Genomic DNA, 22,577 nt, shown 5'->3' with positions numbered 1-22,577 from the left:
AAACTGCATATAGTCTGAGATTTACGTTAATATAGAAAAATAGTAATATAGATAGAAAATAGCAATCCAAGATAAAAACGCTGATCCTTGTATTAATCTATAAATATAGAATATAAATAATTCAGATAATAAAAATATTGTTAATATTTATATAGTGGTGTTGTTAAGATCTGATTGCCTCATTTTCAGATGCTATTCATGACGGGAGTAAAGCTTCTGAACGTGTCAGACTGTTTGCATCATCTTTACAATTTTTATAGTTCTTCGATAGATTCACTAACAGTGATGCCTCATGCTTCCACTTCACGTACGCGCACAACACGACTGACGACTTTTTCTTCTTCAAGCACGTTAATGATTTATCCTCCACGTCGAGTTATATTATATTCCCTGAATTTATCCATCTTTAAGTAAATATATTATATCACCTTTTCCTTTTCCTTGTTCTTTTTTGGTTTTATATATTTATTATCAGTGCACACAAAAAATAATATATATATATATACATATATATTTTTTATTACCTTTGTCAAATTAAAGTTTTTCTATCACACTTTACAATTATATTATAGTATTTAAATTTGTAAATGCTATATGGATTTCTAAATCAGTTGAAATATATAATGATTTTAAATCTAACATATGAATTTTAACTAATATTTATAAATATGAAAGTTTACTCTTAGATTCGAGTATTCGTATTTTAACAAAAAAATATATATACAGATTTATTCAAATCTATTATAAAATCAATTTTATTAATAAATATGTATGATTAAATAACACATGATTTTAATTGGAATTTGTAATTTATTAAACCAATCACACACAATTTTAATATGGATTCTAAAATAATGAAACTATTAGCATTAGATTTAGTTTAAATTTTCAAATCCATTAAAAACACAATTAATAACTCCGCTCAAATCTGAGTGAAAACTTTAAAATTTATAGATACTAATTAAAATTCATATGTTAGATTAGAAAATCTGTATATTTTATTTAAAAGTGAAATGTCTCGACCATGCCACGAAACGATGGTTTGTCTTCTACATGTTGTCCATTAATAGACCAGAAATCCTAGAAGTCTGCAATTCGATAGGCCATTTCAACAACTACGACAAACATATAAGAACATTCGTCGGATTCACAGTTCTTTAACAAACTGAGTAGGAGATTTATTGTTGAATGTGAATTTCACACTCTTATCAATACTCGGCTCAGTTTTAGAAAAATCATATTACATTCGAAGGCTCGAAGGCAATGAAAACATAGCTCACTAGAAAATAAAATATGACAATGAAAACGACGTGCTTGCTTATGCTCGAGAGAAAGCGTGTTTGAACGGTCAATAAGTACGAATAACATAGTCTCAGTCGTATTTAATATTTTAGGACGAGGTGAGTTGTCCATACAGCACAAAGACGACGAGTTATCTTTTACCTTATTCAAATTATCCTACGATTATAAAGGGAACTCCATCGGTCGAAAGATAGACTAGCTTTTCATAACATAACTCCTACAAGTATTCGCGACAAAAAACTCCTAAAAAAATAAAACTTAACAATTTTAATATTTGTTATACTGCGAGTTGGTTCAATAATCGAACTCGACTCGTAGTTGTTATCACTTTTCATTCCAAATTTGTTTGAAATATAAATGAGATTTTACTTTGTTTCTAATCTATTTATTAAAGGGAAATTTGTTATTATATACATTACAAATCTCAAATTTACTATATATATATATATATATATAACTAAAAACTATCCCTTTTCTTTATTTTTTTTCCTATCTCTCTCTAATTTTTTTTCTAATAATCTTATTATCCATTATTTTTGGTTATTTGATAAATAAGCTTTTTATTAAATACTATATCGACCTTGTTATTTAATGATTACTTTCGATGCTTTCCAAAACATTAAATAAAATTTAGAAGAGATATGCGTCATGGTCGTGTGATTATGAAAGTAAAAGTGTCTTTGATGTCCAATTTCGTGTTCCTTTTCTCTTCTTACTTCTTTTGTCCTATTACTTTTAACCCCCTTGTTTTGTAAAACCCCTAAATTCTACCCCTACTTTAACAATTTCACTTTTAGCCGAAAACCTAGCCTATCGTCATTATATAGCACTGCATATGTTCATTCTACAAAGCATCTCTGATGTACCTCTCTTTAATTTTCTCTAAAATAAAAATTATAAAAATGCTTCAATATATGTTTTTATAATAGAGTTCTTCTATTTTAAAAGAAAATATAAATAAAATTACCTTTTACCTCTCTATATTTAGACCATCTCTAAATCATCCTTTTTTCTCTCTATATTTTTTTTTTAAATAGAAAAACTCTGTTATATAAGTGAAAATGCTCCAATGTATGCATGTATAATAAAGTTCTTATTGTTGTAGAGAAAAATATAGAAATATGTTATTTTCACCTCTAAATATTAGAGGTAAAAAGGTAAATTTCCTCTATATTTTCCTTTAAAATATAGGAACGCTATTATAAAAACATATATTGGAGCATTTTCACATCTATAATATAGATCTGTATTTTAGAAGAAATTACAGAAGTTTACATTAGAAATGCTCTTAAAGGTGAAAATATTATATCTCTATATTTTTCTCTATGAATAGGAATTCTATTTATAGACCCATACTTTGAAACATTTTTATTTCTATAATAAAAAATTTCTATTTTAGAAGAAAATATCGAAATAGAAATAGAGGTGGATTATGATCCTCATTTGCCAAAACAAAAAAAAATTCTTACATTGCAGTTTCGCGTTAATATTTCAGGCACAAAGACTTCCATACGTTATTTGCTTACTATTTTTCATTACAAAGAAGATTAAGCAGATAACATCTATCACATTTCAATAATCGGCATGACCGTATTGAAATTTGGGAAGCTTTAATTATTTCTTAAAAATTCTAATAAAATTTTCATAATTTGGGAATTTATGCGTATATATATATAACCTTCAAAATTTTGGAAACCGAATCCAATATCTCATTGGAATGTGTTCAAATCTTGCCATGATAATCCGATTGTTAAAGCATTTAAATCTTTTATGTTTTTCTTTTTATCGCATCCTACTTAGGGGGCGACTGGTTTTCCCGCTACCACCCGCAAACGCAGCTTTTGCGGTTGGTAGCGGTTGTCGGCGGTTTGCAACAATCACTCAAATCGTTCTAAACCGCTTCAAACCGCTCCGAATCTCATAAATTCAAAAGCTGGCTCCAGCTAGCGTTTGCGGTTGCGGGCGGTTGCGGGAGGGTAAAAAAAATTTCTTTTTTTTTTAAACAGTATATATACAAAAGTAAAAATATTTAATAAAAACTTTAAAATTGAAATTATGAAAATATTAAAATATATCTATTATATTTTAATTAATATTATAAAATTTTATAATAAAAACAATTTCAATAAATTTTCAAAAATTAAAATTATAACTTTCTAAATATAAATTTTATATTTAATATAATTTTATGATTTTTGATATTTTTTATAATTATATTAAATGTAAATATTGTTAATTTATTATTTGACTGTTACCGCATTAGGTAGTTAACCAGTCATAAGTCACCCGCAAATGCATCAATTTTTAACCGCAGTACCAGTCGTACAAATCTCTTAAAACCGCTAGAAACCGCAACCGTCCGCATCCACAAACTCCCGCAACCGCAATCGCAACCGCTGCGTTTGAACCAGTCAGGCCCTTATTTTAACTTGCAGGCCCAAATTAAATTTGGTTTGTTCGAGTTTATATATAATGGAACATGCAAAATATTCAATTCACTGGTCACACGTTTTTAATACTTTTTCTACTTTACAAAAATTGTCATTTTGATTTTTCACATAGATTGAGATGCATTTATGTTCTTATTAATTACATATATTTATCCAATAGTATTTGAGAAATAAAACTATTTATAAAAATCAATACTTATGCATTCAATATTAAATTTAAAGTATATATAAATTCATTCAAATTCTAAAATGATATTTTTGTGTAACAGGAAAAAAAATTCAAAATGACACTCTTTATAAGAGTATATAATTAGTGAAAATATCTATCATGTAATTTTCAAATTGTTCAATAGCTATCAATAACTAAAAATGTTGAGGAAAGTAAATCAAACCAAATTATTTTTCAGCTATTATTAGTCTTCTATCCTCAACTCTTTCGTTTTAATTTAAGAGATGTATATTTCTTTATTATAAATGCATTATTGTTTGTGATTAATTTTTTTCCAAAAATTTTAATTAATCAAAATTTAATAAAGACAGTTAATTTCTTCAAATTTTTAAATTTATCATTATTATAAAAATATAAAATATATCTTTTTAAACTAAAACATTTATCATTTTGAAAAAGAGAAACTTTTGAAATTTCGGATATTCATAATAAAATCCAATACAAATGATAAAATCTAGCAACCATACAACCAATTCAAATAATAAAATCTAGTAACCATACAATCAACAAATAAATACTGGTATATTTTATCGATAGGTTTAAATGTTGTTACTTTTTTAGTATTTTTGAGATACATGTACTCGCCAAAATATTTTTAGTCTTGAAATTTTTTCTATTTCATTTTTATTTATTATTTAATTATAGCTGGTGACTTAGAATTCTTCTAAAGATATTTTTATTTTAAATTTCAGCAATTAGCTACTTCAAATTTTCAGAATATTGCTCCATATTATATTATAGTCCAAATTGATTCTCTCTTTATTGTCTACATCCCGTAGACTCTGTTCCCTATCGTAGGCGCTATTTATATGTGCTGACAATAGAAAGACTACATTTTAGCGTTTGTATAGGGTTTGAATGTATACAGAAAACGATGCTACAACATAATTTGTTTGAATGTAGAGAAGAAAAGATGCTACCACATGTTATTTTCTTCTTTATTAAACCAAAAAAGTAAATATACTATATGATTTTGCATTTTTCTTTTAACATATGATATACATATTATATTACATATATTTTAAATTGGTAATTAAACGTGCGGAATAAATTTGAAGACAATATAACTTTGAAAAATAATTTTATTTTTAAGTTATAATTTTTCTCTTAACTGTAAATGAATTTAGTCAAATCCAGATAAATACTCCATCCGTTCCCGAAAGTAAGATTTTTTGTTTTTTTATTGTTCCACAAAGATAAATTTTCTAAATTGTTAAGGTATTTTTTATTCTTTTGAAGAATATTAATTGAGAGTATTTGAATTGATTAAATTTCATTGGTGAAAGTTATTGGAAAGTGTATAATAAAGTAAAAAATAAATTAAATTATAAATATTTATTAAATTCTTAATAAGCGTGCATATTCTAGAAAATCTTACTTCCGGGAACAGAGAGAGTATTATTTACATAAATTAAAATTTAATAATATTGTAATAAAATTTGATTTTCATGTCAAATTTGGTGCTAGGTTTAGAAATGAAAACTAAACTTGAACACCAAAACACTAAATTTGGTGTTTTGGTTGAGTTGCCTTAAGTGATTAGCAAAGGTTTATGATTTATTTCTGATTCTCATTAGGTATTTTAATGCTGTTAGAAAAAGTATTCATGAGTTAAAATATTTCTAGATTTACACTATTTTTTTACTTTAAAATGGAGTTTTAAGTGAAAAAACTCTTATACTACTATATTTTCAGTTTATAATAGAATAATAAATAAATTTACTGTATAGAACATCTTCAACTTTACTTTATTTTCATTATAAAATAGAATTTAGAGTGAAATATATCCAGTACAACTCTATTGTCACTATATAATAGAATAAAATATAAATTTCCATATAAATAATAGTTCATTAATTTTTTCGTTAATTACTCTATTTTTCACTCTATCGCATATTTCAAAACCACTTTGTAAATAATGTAAAAGAGATTACTATGAACATACCAATCTTTAATTGTAATAAAAATAAACTGTTAATATGTTAGCGTTTAAATTATAATCTATTGATATATGTTTAGTCCAACTAATTATTTTATAAATGCATCTAAATAACCATAACCACCTTCTTAATATTGATACATGTTATGTCTAATTATTTATTTATTCTATTTATAATAACAAATTTCATTTGTTTAGTTATAACTTCTCTTTTTATTTTTATATTCTAGGAACCCATAACTTTTATTTATACTAACTAGAATTCACGAAACATTATATATGTGTGAAAATTAAATATAAATTAGAATGCACGAAATAATGTAAAATAATGACAGTTAATTTAATATTTGTTTATAATTATTATCTATATTAATAATTTAATTTTAAACGGCATTTTCCCTAATAATAATAAGGTATAAATAGTAATTTTAATATTTAACCATTTCAAGACTCATTAATTACTTATTAATAAATATTATTTTAGCTTAATATTTACTAAATTAAGATGCTAAAATAAAATCAAGTTGAAATAACAAATGATTAAATCATAATGTGGGTCTCAATTATCTCAAATATTTAAAAATACTTCCTTTTAAAATAAAAAATTAAATCATATAAACAAAATTTAATAAAATTATAGAAAAAGTTTAAAAAACACAAAATGAATTTTATCAATATAGAGCGGGTTATAATATAAAATATTTTATTTAAATTACAATATTAAAAATAAAACCACTGTGAAATAAATTTAACAACTGGTTAAATAAACAAAATTATAATACGGGTCATAATTATTTGGAGTTTTCAAATATTTAGTCATATTTTAAAATATTAAAAATAAGTAATATAAATAAATTTAAGATAAATTTCATTAAAAAAACAAATATATAACTTATTAAATATCATAATTTTCATTACATAAATATTTTTTTCAACAAAAAATATTAATTTTATGCTTAAAAAGCGCGGATCATAAAATATACTCGCCTTTAAAAGGAAAAGAAGAGTTAGAATCTAGTGATACAATTAATATGTTAGATCGATCTTGAATAACTCAAATTAGAATCAAATCAAATCTGAATAAGCGAACCTAATGATAGCGTTTAATTATAATGATACAATCTTGAGACAATTAAGCTCCACACTATTAATATGTTAGATCGATATTGAATATAAAAATGTCTTTTTTATGTACTATATGAATGTAAAATTGAGTTTTTTCATTGTTTGTTGTCTATGTTTCAGATTGGGTCTGACCGCTTTTTTACCAACCAATACAACGATAAAATTAACAAATCCAAGGGGTAGAAATCATAAAGTATCTAGTGTATAATATTACTATTTATTACTAATTTGATATCATTGTCATTTTGAGACAATAATAATATACTTAAACTTTTGATACCATAATTTTATTGTAGACTACATTTTATTTTACTTGACTACAATTTCATTTAAAATTATTTAACAAATTGCAAATCACCAAATAATTTCAAAATGATGTCTTCTATTTTCTAGTTTTTTTCTAATATTTTGTTGTATAATTATTTCTCATACCATAATATTCTTTTCTTGTAACATACCATAATCTAACTGTTGAAATATATAATTCATGTACAATATTTTGATAGTATTCATTATGCTTTGTTTACTCACAAACAAATTGTCTATAGATTAACTAATTTGCAAGAGGAATGCCATAGACAAGGAGTGCAAAGGGAGACTTCTCACTCAACCCACTCACACTTCTCAAACATGCTACTCTGAATAGAAAGAACATACCTATTTGAGTATTATGTTAGGCTTCACGAAAAAAATTGTATTCTACATACGAAGGTTCTCCTTATTTGGCCTCGTCAGCTCCTGAAAAGACAAACATATATCATGAACTTATCCACTGTTACATCCATTTTTAGACACTAATATATATATATAACTAAAAACTATCCCTTTTCTTTATTTTTTTTCCTATCTCTCTCTAATTTTTTTTCTAATAATCTTATTATCCATTATTTTTGGTTATTTGATAAATAAGCTTTTTATTAAATACTATATCGACCTTGTTATTTAATGATTACTTTCGATGCTTTCCAAAACATTAAATAAAATTTAGAAGAGATATGCGTCATGGTCGTGTGATTATGAAAGTAAAAGTGTCTTTGATGTCCAATCTCGTGTTCCTTTTCTCTTCTTACTTCTTTTGTCCTATTACTTTTAACCCCCTTGTTTTGTAAAACCCCTAAATTCTACCCCTACTTTAACAATTTCACTTTTAGCCGAAAACCTAGCCTATCGTCATTATATAGCACTGCATATGTTCATTCTACAAAGCATCTCTGATGTACCTCTCTTTAATTTTCTCTAAAATAAAAATTATAAAAATGCTTCAATATATGTTTTTATAATAGAGTTCTTCTATTTTAAAAGAAAATATAAATAAAATTACCTTTTACCTCTCTATATTTAGACCATCTCTAAATCATCCTTTTTTCTCTCTATATTTTTTTTTTAAATAGAAAAACTCTGTTATATAAGTGAAAATGCTCCAATGTATGCATATATAATAAAGTTCTTATTGTTGTAGAGAAAAATATAGAAATATGTTATTTTCACCTCTAAATATTAGAGGTAAAAAGGTAAATTTCCTCTATATTTTCCTTTAAAATATAGGAACGCTATTATAAAAACATATATTGGAGCATTTTCACATCTATAATATAGATCTGTATTTTAGAAGAAATTACAGAAGTTTACATTAGAAATGCTCTTAAAGGTGAAAATATTATATCTCTATATTTTTCTCTATGAATAGGAATTCTATTTATAGACCCATACTTTGAAACATTTTTATTTCTATAATAAAAAATTTCTATTTTAGAAGAAAATATCGAAATAGAAATAGAGGTGGATTATGATCCTCATTTGCCAAAACAAAAAAAAATTCTTACATTGCAGTTTCGCGTTAATATTTCAGGCACAAAGACTTCCATACGTTATTTGCTTACTATTTTTCATTACAAAGAAGATTAAGCAGATAACATCTATCACATTTCAATAATCGGCATGACCGTATTGAAATTTGGGAAGCTTTAATTATTTCTTAAAAATTCTAATAAAATTTTCATAATTTGGGAATTTATGCGTATATATATATAACCTTCAAAATTTTGGAAACCGAATCCAATATCTCATTGGAATGTGTTCAAATCTTGCCATGATAATCCGATTGTTAAAGCATTTAAATCTTTTATGTTTTTCTTTTTATCGCATCCTACTTAGGGGGCGACTGGTTTTCCCGCTACCACCCGCAAACGCAGCTTTTGCGGTTGGTAGCGGTTGTCGGCGGTTTGCAACAATCACTCAAATCGTTCTAAACCGCTTCAAACCGCTCCGAATCTCATAAATTCAAAAGCTGGCTCCAGCTAGCGTTTGCGGTTGCGGGCGGTTGCGGGAGGGTAAAAAAAATTTCTTTTTTTTTTAAACAGTATATATACAAAAGTAAAAATATTTAATAAAAACTTTAAAATTGAAATTATGAAAATATTAAAATATATCTATTATATTTTAATTAATATTATAAAATTTTATAATAAAAACAATTTCAATAAATTTTCAAAAATTAAAATTATAACTTTCTAAATATAAATTTTATATTTAATATAATTTTATGATTTTTGATATTTTTTATAATTATATTAAATGTAAATATTGTTAATTTATTATTTGACTGTTACCGCATTAGGTAGTTAACCAGTCATAAGTCACCCGCAAATGCATCAATTTTTAACCGCAGTACCAGTCGTACAAATCTCTTAAAACCGCTAGAAACCGCAACCGTCCGCATCCACAAACTCCCGCAACCGCAATCGCAACCGCTGCGTTTGAACCAGTCAGGCCCTTATTTTAACTTGCAGGCCCAAATTAAATTTGGTTTGTTCGAGTTTATATATAATGGAACATGCAAAATATTCAATTCACTGGTCACACGTTTTTAATACTTTTTCTACTTTACAAAAATTGTCATTTTGATTTTTCACATAGATTGAGATGCATTTATGTTCTTATTAATTACATATATTTATCCAATAGTATTTGAGAAATAAAACTATTTATAAAAATCAATACTTATGCATTCAATATTAAATTTAAAGTATATATAAATTCATTCAAATTCTAAAATGATATTTTTGTGTAACAGGAAAAAAAATTCAAAATGACACTCTTTATAAGAGTATATAATTAGTGAAAATATCTATCATGTAATTTTCAAATTGTTTAATAGCTATCAATAACTAAAAATGTTGAGGAAAGTAAATCAAACCAAATTATTTTTCAGCTATTATTAGTCTTCTATCCTCAACTCTTTCGTTTTAATTTAAGAGATGTATATTTCTTTATTATAAATGCATTATTGTTTGTGATTAATTTTTTTCCAAAAATTTTAATTAATCAAAATTTAATAAAGACAGTTAATTTCTTCAAATTTTTAAATTTATCATTATTATAAAAATATAAAATATATCTTTTTAAACTAAAACATTTATCATTTTGAAAAAGAGAAACTTTTGAAATTTCGGATATTCATAATAAAATCCAATACAAATGATAAAATCTAGCAACCATACAACCAATTCAAATAATAAAATCTAGTAACCATACAATCAACAAATAAATACTGGTATATTTTATCGATAGGTTTAAATGTTGTTACTTTTTTAGTATTTTTGAGATACATGTACTCGCCAAAATATTTTTAGTCTTGAAATTTTTTCTATTTCATTTTTATTTATTATTTAATTATAGCTGGTGACTTAGAATTCTTCTAAAGATATTTTTATTTTAAATTTCAGCAATTAGCTACTTCAAATTTTCAGAATATTGCTCCATATTATATTATAGTCCAAATTGATTCTCTCTTTATTGTCTACATCCCGTAGACTCTGTTCCCTATCGTAGGCGCTATTTATATGTGCTGACAATAGAAAGACTACATTTTAGCGTTTGTATAGGGTTTGAATGTATACAGAAAACGATGCTACAACATAATTTGTTTGAATGTAGAGAAGAAAAGATGCTACCACATGTTATTTTCTTCTTTATTAAACCAAAAAAGTAAATATACTATATGATTTTGCATTTTTCTTTTAACATATGATATACATATTATATTACATATATTTTAAATTGGTAATTAAACGTGCGGAATAAATTTGAAGACAATATAACTTTGAAAAATAATTTTATTTTTAAGTTATAATTTTTCTCTTAACTGTAAATGAATTTAGTCAAATCCAGATAAATACTCCATCCGTTCCCGAAAGTAAGATTTTTTGTTTTTTTATTGTTCCACAAAGATAAATTTTCTAAATTGTTAAGGTATTTTTTATTCTTTTGAAGAATATTAATTGAGAGTATTTGAATTGATTAAATTTCATTGGTGAAAGTTATTGGAAAGTGTATAATAAAGTAAAAAATAAATTAAATTATAAATATTTATTAAATTCTTAATAAGCGTGCATATTCTAGAAAATCTTACTTCCGGGAACAGAGAGAGTATTATTTACATAAATTAAAATTTAATAATATTGTAATAAAATTTGATTTTCATGTCAAATTTGGTGCTAGGTTTAGAAATGAAAACTAAACTTGAACACCAAAACACTAAATTTGGTGTTTTGGTTGAGTTGCCTTAAGTGATTAGCAAAGGTTTATGATTTATTTCTGATTCTCATTAGGTATTTTAATGCTGTTAGAAAAAGTATTCATGAGTTAAAATATTTCTAGATTTACACTATTTTTTTACTTTAAAATGGAGTTTTAAGTGAAAAAACTCTTATACTACTATATTTTCAGTTTATAATAGAATAATAAATAAATTTACTGTATAGAACATCTTCAACTTTACTTTATTTTCATTATAAAATAGAATTTAGAGTGAAATATATCCAGTACAACTCTATTGTCACTATATAATAGAATAAAATATAAATTTCCATATAAATAATAGTTCATTAATTTTTTCGTTAATTACTCTATTTTTCACTCTATCGCATATTTCAAAACCACTTTGTAAATAATGTAAAAGAGATTACTATGAACATACCAATCTTTAATTGTAATAAAAATAAACTGTTAATATGTTAGCGTTTAAATTATAATCTATTGATATATGTTTAGTCCAACTAATTATTTTATAAATGCATCTAAATAACCATAACCACCTTCTTAATATTGATACATGTTATGTCTAATTATTTATTTATTCTATTTATAATAACAAATTTCATTTGTTTAGTTATAACTTCTCTTTTTATTTTTATATTCTAGGAACCCATAACTTTTATTTATACTAACTAGAATTCACGAAACATTATATATGTGTGAAAATTAAATATAAATTAGAATGCACGAAATAATGTAAAATAATGACAGTTAATTTAATATTTGTTTATAATTATTATCTATATTAATAATTTAATTTTAAACGGCATTTTCCCTAATAATAATAAGGTATAAATAGTAATTTTAATATTTAACCATTTCAAGACTCATTAATTACTTATTAATAAATATTATTTTAGCTTAATATTTACTAAATTAAGATGCTAAAATAAAATCAAGTTGAAATAACAAATGATTAAATCATAATGTGGGTCTCAATTATCTCAAATATTTAAAAATACTTCCTTTTAAAATAAAAAATTAAATCATATAAACAAAATTTAATAAAATTATAGAAAAAGTTTAAAAAACACAAAATGAATTTTATCAATATAGAGCGGGTTATAATATAAAATATTTTATTTAAATTACAATATTAAAAATAAAACCACTGTGAAATAAATTTAACAACTGGTTAAATAAACAAAATTATAATACGGGTCATAATTATTTGGAGTTTTCAAATATTTAGTCATATTTTAAAATATTAAAAATAAGTAATATAAATAAATTTAAGATAAATTTCATTAAAAAAACAAATATATAACTTATTAAATATCATAATTTTCATTACATAAATATTTTTTTCAACAAAAAATATTAATTTTATGCTTAAAAAGCGCGGATCATAAAATATACTCGCCTTTAAAAGGAAAAGAAGAGTTAGAATCTAGTGATACAATTAATATGTTAGATCGATCTTGAATAACTCAAATTAGAATCAAATCAAATCTGAATAAGCGAACCTAATGATAGCGTTTAATTATAATGATACAATCTTGAGACAATTAAGCTCCACACTATTAATATGTTAGATCGATATTGAATATAAAAATGTCTTTTTTATGTACTATATGAATGTAAAATTGAGTTTTTTCATTGTTTGTTGTCTATGTTTCAGATTGGGTCTGACCGCTTTTTTACCAACCAATACAACGATAAAATTAACAAATCCAAGGGGTAGAAATCATAAAGTATCTAGTGTATAATATTACTATTTATTACTAATTTGATATCATTGTCATTTTGAGACAATAATAATATACTTAAACTTTTGATACCATAATTTTATTGTAGACTACATTTTATTTTACTTGACTACAATTTCATTTAAAATTATTTAACAAATTGCAAATCACCAAATAATTTCAAAATGATGTCTTCTATTTTCTAGTTTTTTTCTAATATTTTGTTGTATAATTATTTCTCATACCATAATATTCTTTTCTTGTAACATACCATAATCTAACTGTTGAAATATATAATTCATGTACAATATTTTGATAGTATTCATTATGCTTTGTTTACTCACAAACAAATTGTCTATAGATTAACTAATTTGCAAGAGGAATGCCATAGACAAGGAGTGCAAAGGGAGACTTCTCACTCAACCCACTCACACTTCTCAAACATGCTACTCTGAATAGAAAGAACATACCTATTTGAGTATTATGTTAGGCTTCACGAAAAAAATTGTATTCTACATACGAAGGTTCTCCTTATTTGGCCTCGTCAGCTCCTGAAAAGACAAACATATATCATGAACTTATCCACTGTTACATCCATTTTTAGACACTTTCAAGTTTCAACTAATGTAGAAGCCACTCATAACAAATACCTAATTAAATGTTATCTTTTACGACTTTCTGAGATCATTCTATGATGATAGTAAGCAAATTGTACTATTTTTATGAAACTAATCACTCACATGGTACATGAAAGTAGTGCGAAGTAGTGTCATAAAAAGAGTGGTACAACATAAAATAAATACACTGGTGCAAGAAAATGTGACATTACGTTTAAAAGCCTGTAGAGAAAGTATGAAACACTCGAGTTTATGCTAATCTAATTCTTAACGCTTCAAAATTTCTTAATGCAATTACTATTTTCAGTGGCACCTATGAAGGCACATATAGACCGCTAATAACTTTTAACACATTTATGTCATTGTCCCTTTATCCATATTAAATTTAAAATTAGTATAGATCCCTGATGCAAATAAGTTTTCAATGGAAATAAATGAATCTTATGGAATTTATTGAAAGTAAATACAATTCAGTTACAAAAGAAGGGTATTGAAAAAATCAGTTGCCTTGGCTAGTCCTATACATGTGATATCATGTTTTAGATTACCTAAGATAATATTCTAGTGAGCAGTAGTAAAAATGTTAAAAGTATGCATTGATAGTCATAAGATAAAATGTGCAGAAATAAAGAAGACAGACAAGATGAAGCCAAAATTTTACTACTGCTTTTGGAATTTACATAATTTTAATACTGTTTTGTTAGCAAAATAATTATGGAAGAAGCCAAACTCTTTCTTTGCTAAGGTTTTTAAAGAAAAATAATATCGGAAGTCAGATCTTTTGGATCCATGAAATCTTGTTGGCCATCGTTTGGCTAAAAGAATATTACATCAGCTTGATCTTTGGTTTAAAAAATGACTAATCAAAAAAAGATAAATGAAATTCTAATGTTCTAAAAATTGATATACCTGAAAAATCGGATATAACCGGAACAATTTTTTTTAAATCTGATTTATGCAACTCAGATAAGTCTAAATCATTTTAAATTGCTTTAAATCGTTTTAAATTTGTGTAAATCTGTTAAACTAATTAGTAATATTAGTGTGAATCCACAAATTTGTCAAGTTTATCTTTTATATATATTTATATATTAGATTTATGATTGTGAAGAATTCGATCAGGGAATAGAATATATAAATTCTTCAATGGTAATTGTAATACAAAATTGTATGTTTTCAATTTTTGTTTGAGTAGAAGATTGTTGGGATATCAATTTAAATGTTCAAAAAATCAATCTAAATGTTATATAAAAGTTATACAAATATTGTTTATATTATTATATGCACTGTTTTAATGTTTATATGCAATGTTTTGATATTATTATAATGATGCCTTTTTATAAGGAATTTTAAACAAATTCATGAGAAGTTCGATACATTAACCCAAAAACAAATTTATGCAAGATCATACTAATTTCATGGTTCATGATTTTTGAAAAAAGGCTGGTCGATTTTTTTTTTGTTTTTGTCGAGAAGCTAAAAGATTCCATATCTAGTTTTCGCCCCTTAGAATTTTTCCACCCTTTCTCAAATTCGCATGATCCTTAATTACAAGAACTGCACGAAACGCAAGAGAGCGCGTAATTACAAAATCACCCTAATTAATTACTTCCCGCCCAGAATTAACCCTTGCAATTTCACCATTATTCCCATTTCGCCCTCAGCTTTTTCAATCTTCTCCGGCGAACCCACAGAGAAAAAATAACAGAGCATTTTAGTCCAATTCGAGATCTCTCCCGGTGATCAAAGCCACTCAGTTCCACTGATCAACGGTGGAATACCAGTGCAGAGACGGTGGCTGCTCATCGGAGAAAAACCCGCACGCTTCTTCTCCACTCAGAAAGTCGTCGTGATCCTCCGTCTGCTCCATTTTCACAAACTGCAAGAAACTGCCGCCGGGAACCGTCGCCGGAGCCGCCGTAACGTTAGAGCTACTTTCCTCGTTCAACACGGCGCTCGAATCGCTACTGTCCGACGATCCAGCGGCGGCGACGGAGGAAGCCGCGGCCTTTAACGGAAGAAGGTCGCGGAGGTCGGTGAAACTCCGGTAATTGAAACTGTCGGAATGCTCTAGAAGCTGCGGAGGAGAAGACGGCGGATCTGTAAGCTCCTCCGGCAACGAAACTTCTTCTTCCTTGACGGAAACATCACACTCCATCGTCACCGCGTTGTTCTCTTCATCTTCATCATCTTCTTCAACTTCTTCTTCTCCGTTTAGCTTAGCTTTTAGTTTACCGATCTGCACCACGACAAAACAAAAAAAGTCTCAGACTTTGTAACCGGAGATCTCAACTTTATAACCCTTGTCTGAATTTTTGTTACCTCTTGAAGGAGAGATTCATTGTCACGGCGGAGGGAATCGAAGTTATGGCGGAGAGAATCGTACTGCGTTTTGAGAACACCGTAATCTTTCTCGAGCTGTTTTGTCTTCCACCGCGCACGGCGGTTCTGAAACCAAACAGCTACTTGACGAGGTTGGAGACCAAGTTCTTGAGCTAGCTTCACTTTCCTCTCGGGCTCAAGCTTGTTCTCTAACTCGAAATTTTTCTCCAAGGCTTTAACTTGGTTAATGCTTAACCGTCTCTTCTTCTCGGCTAAACCGGTTTGTCCTCTTTCCTCGGTTATGGCTTCTTCTTCTTCCTCCTCGTAACCTTCAAGCATCGACTGAAATTCTCTCCCGTATCTTCTTGGACTCGGCTGATCTGTTTTGCCAAAAATTGAGGTTAAAATTATGAAATTTAAGGGCTTGTTTGAAAATTAACTTTAAAACATTGGTATAAGAAAAGAACCTGTGGAAGTAGTGGGACATAAAGAGATGAGACCACCCACTGAATCTGAACTGCTTAATCTCTTCATCATCAAACAGCACTACAAAAAGGGTCTTCTCAAAAACCTTTTAGTTACTTCAAAAAAATGATTTTTTTGTTTGTTTTAACTCTCAGTTTAAATGCATCTAGTACTTGATGATCAATACTTTGAAGGAAGAGATAAATTAGAACAATGGGGAGATTCTATTCAGTAAGAGAGGAGAGAGAGAGAGAGAGACAGAGTTCTTTGTTTTCCATATGAACAAGCTTTGGATTCAGACTTTCTCTCTCATTAAATAAACTCAGCTTGGGTTAGAATGTAACCATGGTTGAGTAAGTAGATATTGTTGGGGTTTTTTTGGTAAGAGTATTTGTACTCCCTATACACAACTTCCTTCATATTTGCACTTCATACCCTATTTCCCTTCAATTTTTTTCCCCCCATTACTACCATTTTCCCCCAATTTAATGGTATCCAACTCTTTTCAGTATATTGAGCTAATTTGCTCTTTTGGTAAATGAAATGTTAAACCAAAAAAATCCAATAAATTGAGGGGTCCACCGGCTATACCCAGTTACCTCGAGGCTTCTTCCGGTATCACTGGAACTCGACTGAGTAAAAACAGTTTAATGAAAAAAAATCAAGGGCGAATGACGGCTCGGCTTACTCTAATCGACTCAGCTCGGCTCAAACACAACGTAGCAAGGAATTTTCCAACACGCTACTGTATTTAATTTAGATGAGAATATACGATTCATACATACTTATCATACCAATATACGATTCATACCTATGAACAACAGTTTAATGTATTTTGAACTTAATAAACTGTAGAAGTTTTTTTGGTTTCTTAAACTGTAGAAGTTTAGAGTTCTTAAAGTTTTTTTATTGGTTAATTGCTTAAACCAAGAATGCTTTATATACACGGTCTGTCTTATTTGCATGGTAATCTAATCATCCCTTTTAAAAGCTGTAATAATTGGATTATATGGCTTTTCTTTGTCTCTAATCCTTTTAGAAATTATTAGATTAACCTATGGGATGATGACTTTCGTGGCAATGCGAAAGGAGAAAAGAGCTGTTGGCCCTTGGTGATAGCAACAAGAGTGAATTTTTATTGCTTTTTAATTTTATTTAGTTAAAAAGTTTAGTTCTTTGATTCTTCCGACTTGCAAGTTTATGGCTCCGAATGGTAACAGCGGATTTGATAATAAAAGCGGAACGGAATTAAAGTACGGGACGGTGCAACTACGGTTCGTGCGGAATTATAGTGCGGTACGGAACAACTGCGGTTTTAAGTAAAAAACAATGTTTGATTGGTGACAATACATATTTACGGTATTGAATGATTATTCAATAATGAAATTTGACTACTAAAATACTTTTGAAATAAAAATACAAAAAAGAGATATTAATTCTTTATAAAACAAATCATATATCATGCAGTAAAATATATTTTTTAATAATTTTATACTTCATTTCAGATAATATGATGTTATAATTGAGTAGTTTTTATTTCAGTTTATATACTAGGGTTAACATGTTGCAAAATAAATATATGAAGAACCTATGCACTGTTACAAAAAAAGAACATACACTCATAACTGTGTATTTACGTGTCTTTATAATTATAGTATATACTAGTATCATATATGCTGTTAAAATAATTTACATATATAAATGTGTGCGGTTTTTGAGAAAACACACTTTCTTTAGTGCGTTCGCGGATTTGGTAGTAAAACTGTGGCTCCGAATGGTGACTGCGGTTTGAGCGGTGCAGAACAAGCGGTTCAACTGCGGTGCGGTTTTAACAGTTATAAAAATGTATAGATATATAATATATGTAGAGATTTTTGTTACTGTTAACTGCGGAACGGGACGGGACGATGGTCACCATTCGAAGCCTGTGTATTTGTGAGACATCGGAATTTGTGTGCGTTTTTGTGTGCATTTTTGGAAATCTGCAAAAGAAAAATTATGAAATATGTGATTGGTGACATTAAAGCGTTTTTTCGAAAACCGCAGTGAAATACGCGAATTAAATGTCGCCATTCACAACCTATAACTCTGGTATGGTATAAGCCATTGAAAATTTGAAACTTAATATTTAACATCACTAAATTCACATCTCACAAAAATAGTTTCATATATCTTTAACTATCTCAAATGTATTCTTCTATTTTTACCTCTAAAATATAAACTCTATAACATAGATGATTTTACTCCAATGCATGTTTCTAAAATAAAGATCTCTATATAGTAAATTATAGATGAATGCTATTTATTTTTCTATAAACAAAAGAAAAATAGTAATTTCTATTTTAGAAGCAAAATAAAAACGAGTTGTAATAATTTTGCCTTTTAATGCTATTATAGAAGTAAAAATTAGATGATGTATAGACGTTATATAGTAATCAGTTGTACCATTTACCGTTATATAGTTTATATGTAGATATTTATAGTTCAGATGTATAATACTGTTAGCGAATATTAGGCACTGATTTTATATATTAATACTGAAAATTAAACAATTAATAATATTATATATTTTATCAATGTAATATTAACTGTTACTTATTCTTGATATTTATATGATTTTAACTATTATTTTATCTGTTTGAAAAATACTTTTAAATTTTTTATTTATATGTTATCATCTTTATATATTTAAAATATTTTTTATAATTCGAAACTACTAATATATTTTTGACTAATTATTAAAGATAAAACTATATTTGAAATATATTTTTGTTCAGTCTTCTAAAACTAATGTATATATGTTAAGTCTTATATTTATATTTTATGTCAAAATATGTATTCACCTAAATCTTATGTAAGTGTTCACATATGCAACTAGGCGTAAGAGAACATCTATTGCGTAGAGAACGTCTAGTATGTTTTAGAACACTGAAATTTTTTTTTTTAAAAAATCTAGTCTTTTAAAAAACATATTTGAAATTAAAAAAATCATTACTTTCACATTCTTTTCCCTTCTTTTCCAAATTGACAAAAACTAAATAACTCAACTTTCCTATTTTTCTCTATTTACAGTCGAAAGTCTTATGCAATTTAGGGTATTTTAAAAACAAAAATCTTACAAAAAGGTGTTTCCATCGAACACGACATCGTATTAAATACGCAAACGACGCCGTTACCGAGGAAACAGTCCTCATGCTTATCCATAAAAGAACAAAAAATATCTTAAAAAAGCTGCCACATCAGCAGAGAAACATCACCGGCAAGCTCAGTTGTTTTGTGGCGGTGCTTCGCTCTCTCTGGACGAAACACGATAATGGCGTCCCTCAATCTTCGATGCGACTCAACGCATCTTCTTCCCTCGCGGTAATCTCAGTTTGCGTGTGTCTCTCAATTTGAATTGATTGGTCGAGTCGCTATCTCTTAGCTGTGTTCGCGTGCGTTTGTGCTATATAGTCGTTGCTTGCGTGTCTCAATTTGAATTTGATAGTTTCGATAAGGTTTGGCTGTTTGATTGGTTGAATCGCGATAATTCGAATCGCTCTGTGTGCGCGTTTGCGTTTCTGCAATTGAAACGCGATTTAAGTTTAAGGCCTTAACGAGCATGTGTGTTTTATTCTTCAGTCATGTTACGAGGACAAGACCGTTTAGGAAGACATGGATGTGTCCTAAGATCATACCAAGGAGATTAAACAATGTTAGAATGGGAGTGATGATGTCTGAGGAAGGAGATGCCTTCTCTTCCTCCTCCTCCAAGAGTAATAATGGATCAATGGGGATCGAGTTGCAGCCGGATTTGGTTTCTTTCGGAACGTTAGCAGCAGAAATGATTCCCACGACAATGGTTTCGTCTGAAGTTGAGGATGAAGAGTTTGATCTTGATCGTCCTACTGATGGATTTGCATCTATTCCGCAAGCTATTGAGGATATTCGTCAGGGCAAGGTTTGTATTAGTAGCACAAGAGTGTTAGAAGGAGAGGAGGATGTTTTAAGTGATTGTTTTGTGTTTTTGTAGTTGGTGATTGTTGTGGATGATGAGGATAGAGAGAATGAAGGAGATTTGATAATGGCTGCATCGTTGGTGACACCTGAAGCTATGGCTTTTGTGGTGAAGCATGGGACTGGAATCGTGTGTGTGAGTATGAAAGGTGAAGACTTGGAGAGGTTAGAGCTTCCTTTAATGGTGACGCGGAAGGAGAACGAGGAGAAACTCCGCACGGCCTTCACGGTTTCTGTGGTATGTACAAAACCTTTTGTTGTTTTTGTTACGACTCTGTTAGTGTTCTGATGAAAAGAATGTTGTCAGGATGCTAAGAACGGAACATCGACAGGTGTCTCGGCTCGTGACAGGGCGCAGACGATATTAGCACTTGCATCAAAAGATTCGAAGCCTCAGGATTTCAACCGTCCTGGTCATATCTTTCCTTTGAGATACAGAGAAGGCGGTGTTCTTAAAAGAGCAGGGCACACAGAAGCCTCTGTTGATCTAACTGTGTTAGCTGGTTTGGAACCAGTTTCTGTTTTGTGTGAGATTGTAGATGATGATGGTTCCATGGCTAGGTTACCAAGACTCCGCCAATTTGCTCAAGAGAACAATTTGAAAATCATCTCAATCGCCGATCTAATCAGGTACAATACAAACACTTCAAGATCAGCTACTTACAACTCTCAGTTCTGAAGTTACTGATGTTCTTTCTTTGTTTGGTAGGTACCGAAGGAAAAGAGAGAGACTGGTCGAGTTTACTGCGGTGGCGCCTATACCGACAATGTGGGGACCATTTAAAGCATACTGCTTCAAGTCATTACTTGATGGAGTTGAGCACATTGCAATGGTCAAAGTAATAGAACCAAACCCTCATTTGAAACTCATCTCTTTGTATCTTATACTAAACTTTGATAAGAATCACAGGGAGAAGTCGGAGATGGGAAGGATGTTCTGGTGAGAGTACACGCGGAATGTATCACAGATGATATATTTGGAAACGGCTCTGGTGGGAAGCAATTAGCAATCGCTATGAGACAGATTGAAGAAACTGGGAGAGGTGTGTTTGTCTACTTACGTGGTCCTGAAGCTAAAGGCATTGACCTAACACACAAGCCTCGTACTTACGACAACGCTTCTGACCAAACCGAGGGTGTTTCATTCCCCGTTGCTTCAAGAGAATACGGCATTGGAGCACAAGTAATAAACTAAACTCGAATCTTTTCACTGTTTTTATTTAATATCTGCAAAATTTTAAAATCGAAAATTGGATGATGCAGATACTGAGGGATCTTGGAGTTAGAACGATGAAGGTGATGACGAATAATCCAGCTCATTATGTTGGACTTAAAGGCTATGGTTTATCAATCACCGGTAAGGTTCCACTCATCAGTCCCAGCTCCTAATTGTGCGAGTATCAATCTCTGGCAACGTTGGGCTTCTACGAGTGACCAGTATGTTCTTAGTTATGGTTTTGACGCCTAAACTGTCATTAGAAAAATGGCATTTTGTTTTTGCGAATTTTACTTGAGTTCGTTGTTTTTGTATCGGAAGTATCATGGATTGCAATTTTTCACATATGTTTTTGAGTTCATTTGTTTTTATCAGAAGTTTGGTTATGTAACAAGTCAATCATCATTTTGTTGGCATAATTGTTGTGAATTATGAACTTTTTGAAACTCTAATACAATACACTTTGAATATTTGTATATTTTGCCGAGTTTTATCCTCATTATTGTCTTTGGATATTTTAAGGAAAGATAGTTGTTTATGTAGTAAAGAAATGATCTTGCAAGGAGATAAAACAATAAAAATCTGCAATGGTATATGTAGATTACGCCAAAAATATAGGCACGGCTCCAAAA

General features: G+C 28.5%; 2 protein-coding genes across 2 annotated transcripts; one reads left to right on the top strand and one right to left on the bottom strand.

The window, feature by feature from the left end:
• Window positions 1-705: 705 nt before the first annotated feature.
• LOC106363703 (homeobox-leucine zipper protein ATHB-6-like) lies at window positions 706-17,016 on the bottom strand (the record flags this gene model as incomplete). Its single annotated transcript, NM_001315814.1, is given in 4 exon segments — window positions 706-752; window positions 15,428-16,185; window positions 16,269-16,648; window positions 16,736-17,016. Coding segments are annotated over 3 exon segments (936 nt in total). The 5' UTR covers window positions 16,806-17,016.
• A 2,828-nt stretch (window positions 17,017-19,844) lies between these two features.
• On the top strand, window positions 19,845-22,415 carry LOC106368672 (monofunctional riboflavin biosynthesis protein RIBA 2, chloroplastic). The gene is made up of 7 exons (XM_013808684.3): window positions 19,845-20,096; window positions 20,355-20,673; window positions 20,746-20,967; window positions 21,037-21,359; window positions 21,439-21,568; window positions 21,640-21,912; window positions 21,993-22,415. Exons 1-7 carry the CDS (start codon window positions 20,047-20,049, stop codon window positions 22,116-22,118), a joined length of 1,443 nt encoding a protein of 480 aa, XP_013664138.2. The 5' UTR covers window positions 19,845-20,046; the 3' UTR covers window positions 22,119-22,415.
• The last annotated feature ends 162 nt before the right edge of the window (window positions 22,416-22,577 follow it).

This window comes from Brassica napus, chromosome A9 (assembly GCF_020379485.1).
Source record: "Brassica napus cultivar Da-Ae chromosome A9, Da-Ae, whole genome shotgun sequence".
Taxonomy (NCBI): Eukaryota; Viridiplantae; Streptophyta; class Magnoliopsida; order Brassicales; family Brassicaceae; genus Brassica; species Brassica napus.
This window is presented reverse-complemented; position numbering and strand designations above follow the sequence as displayed.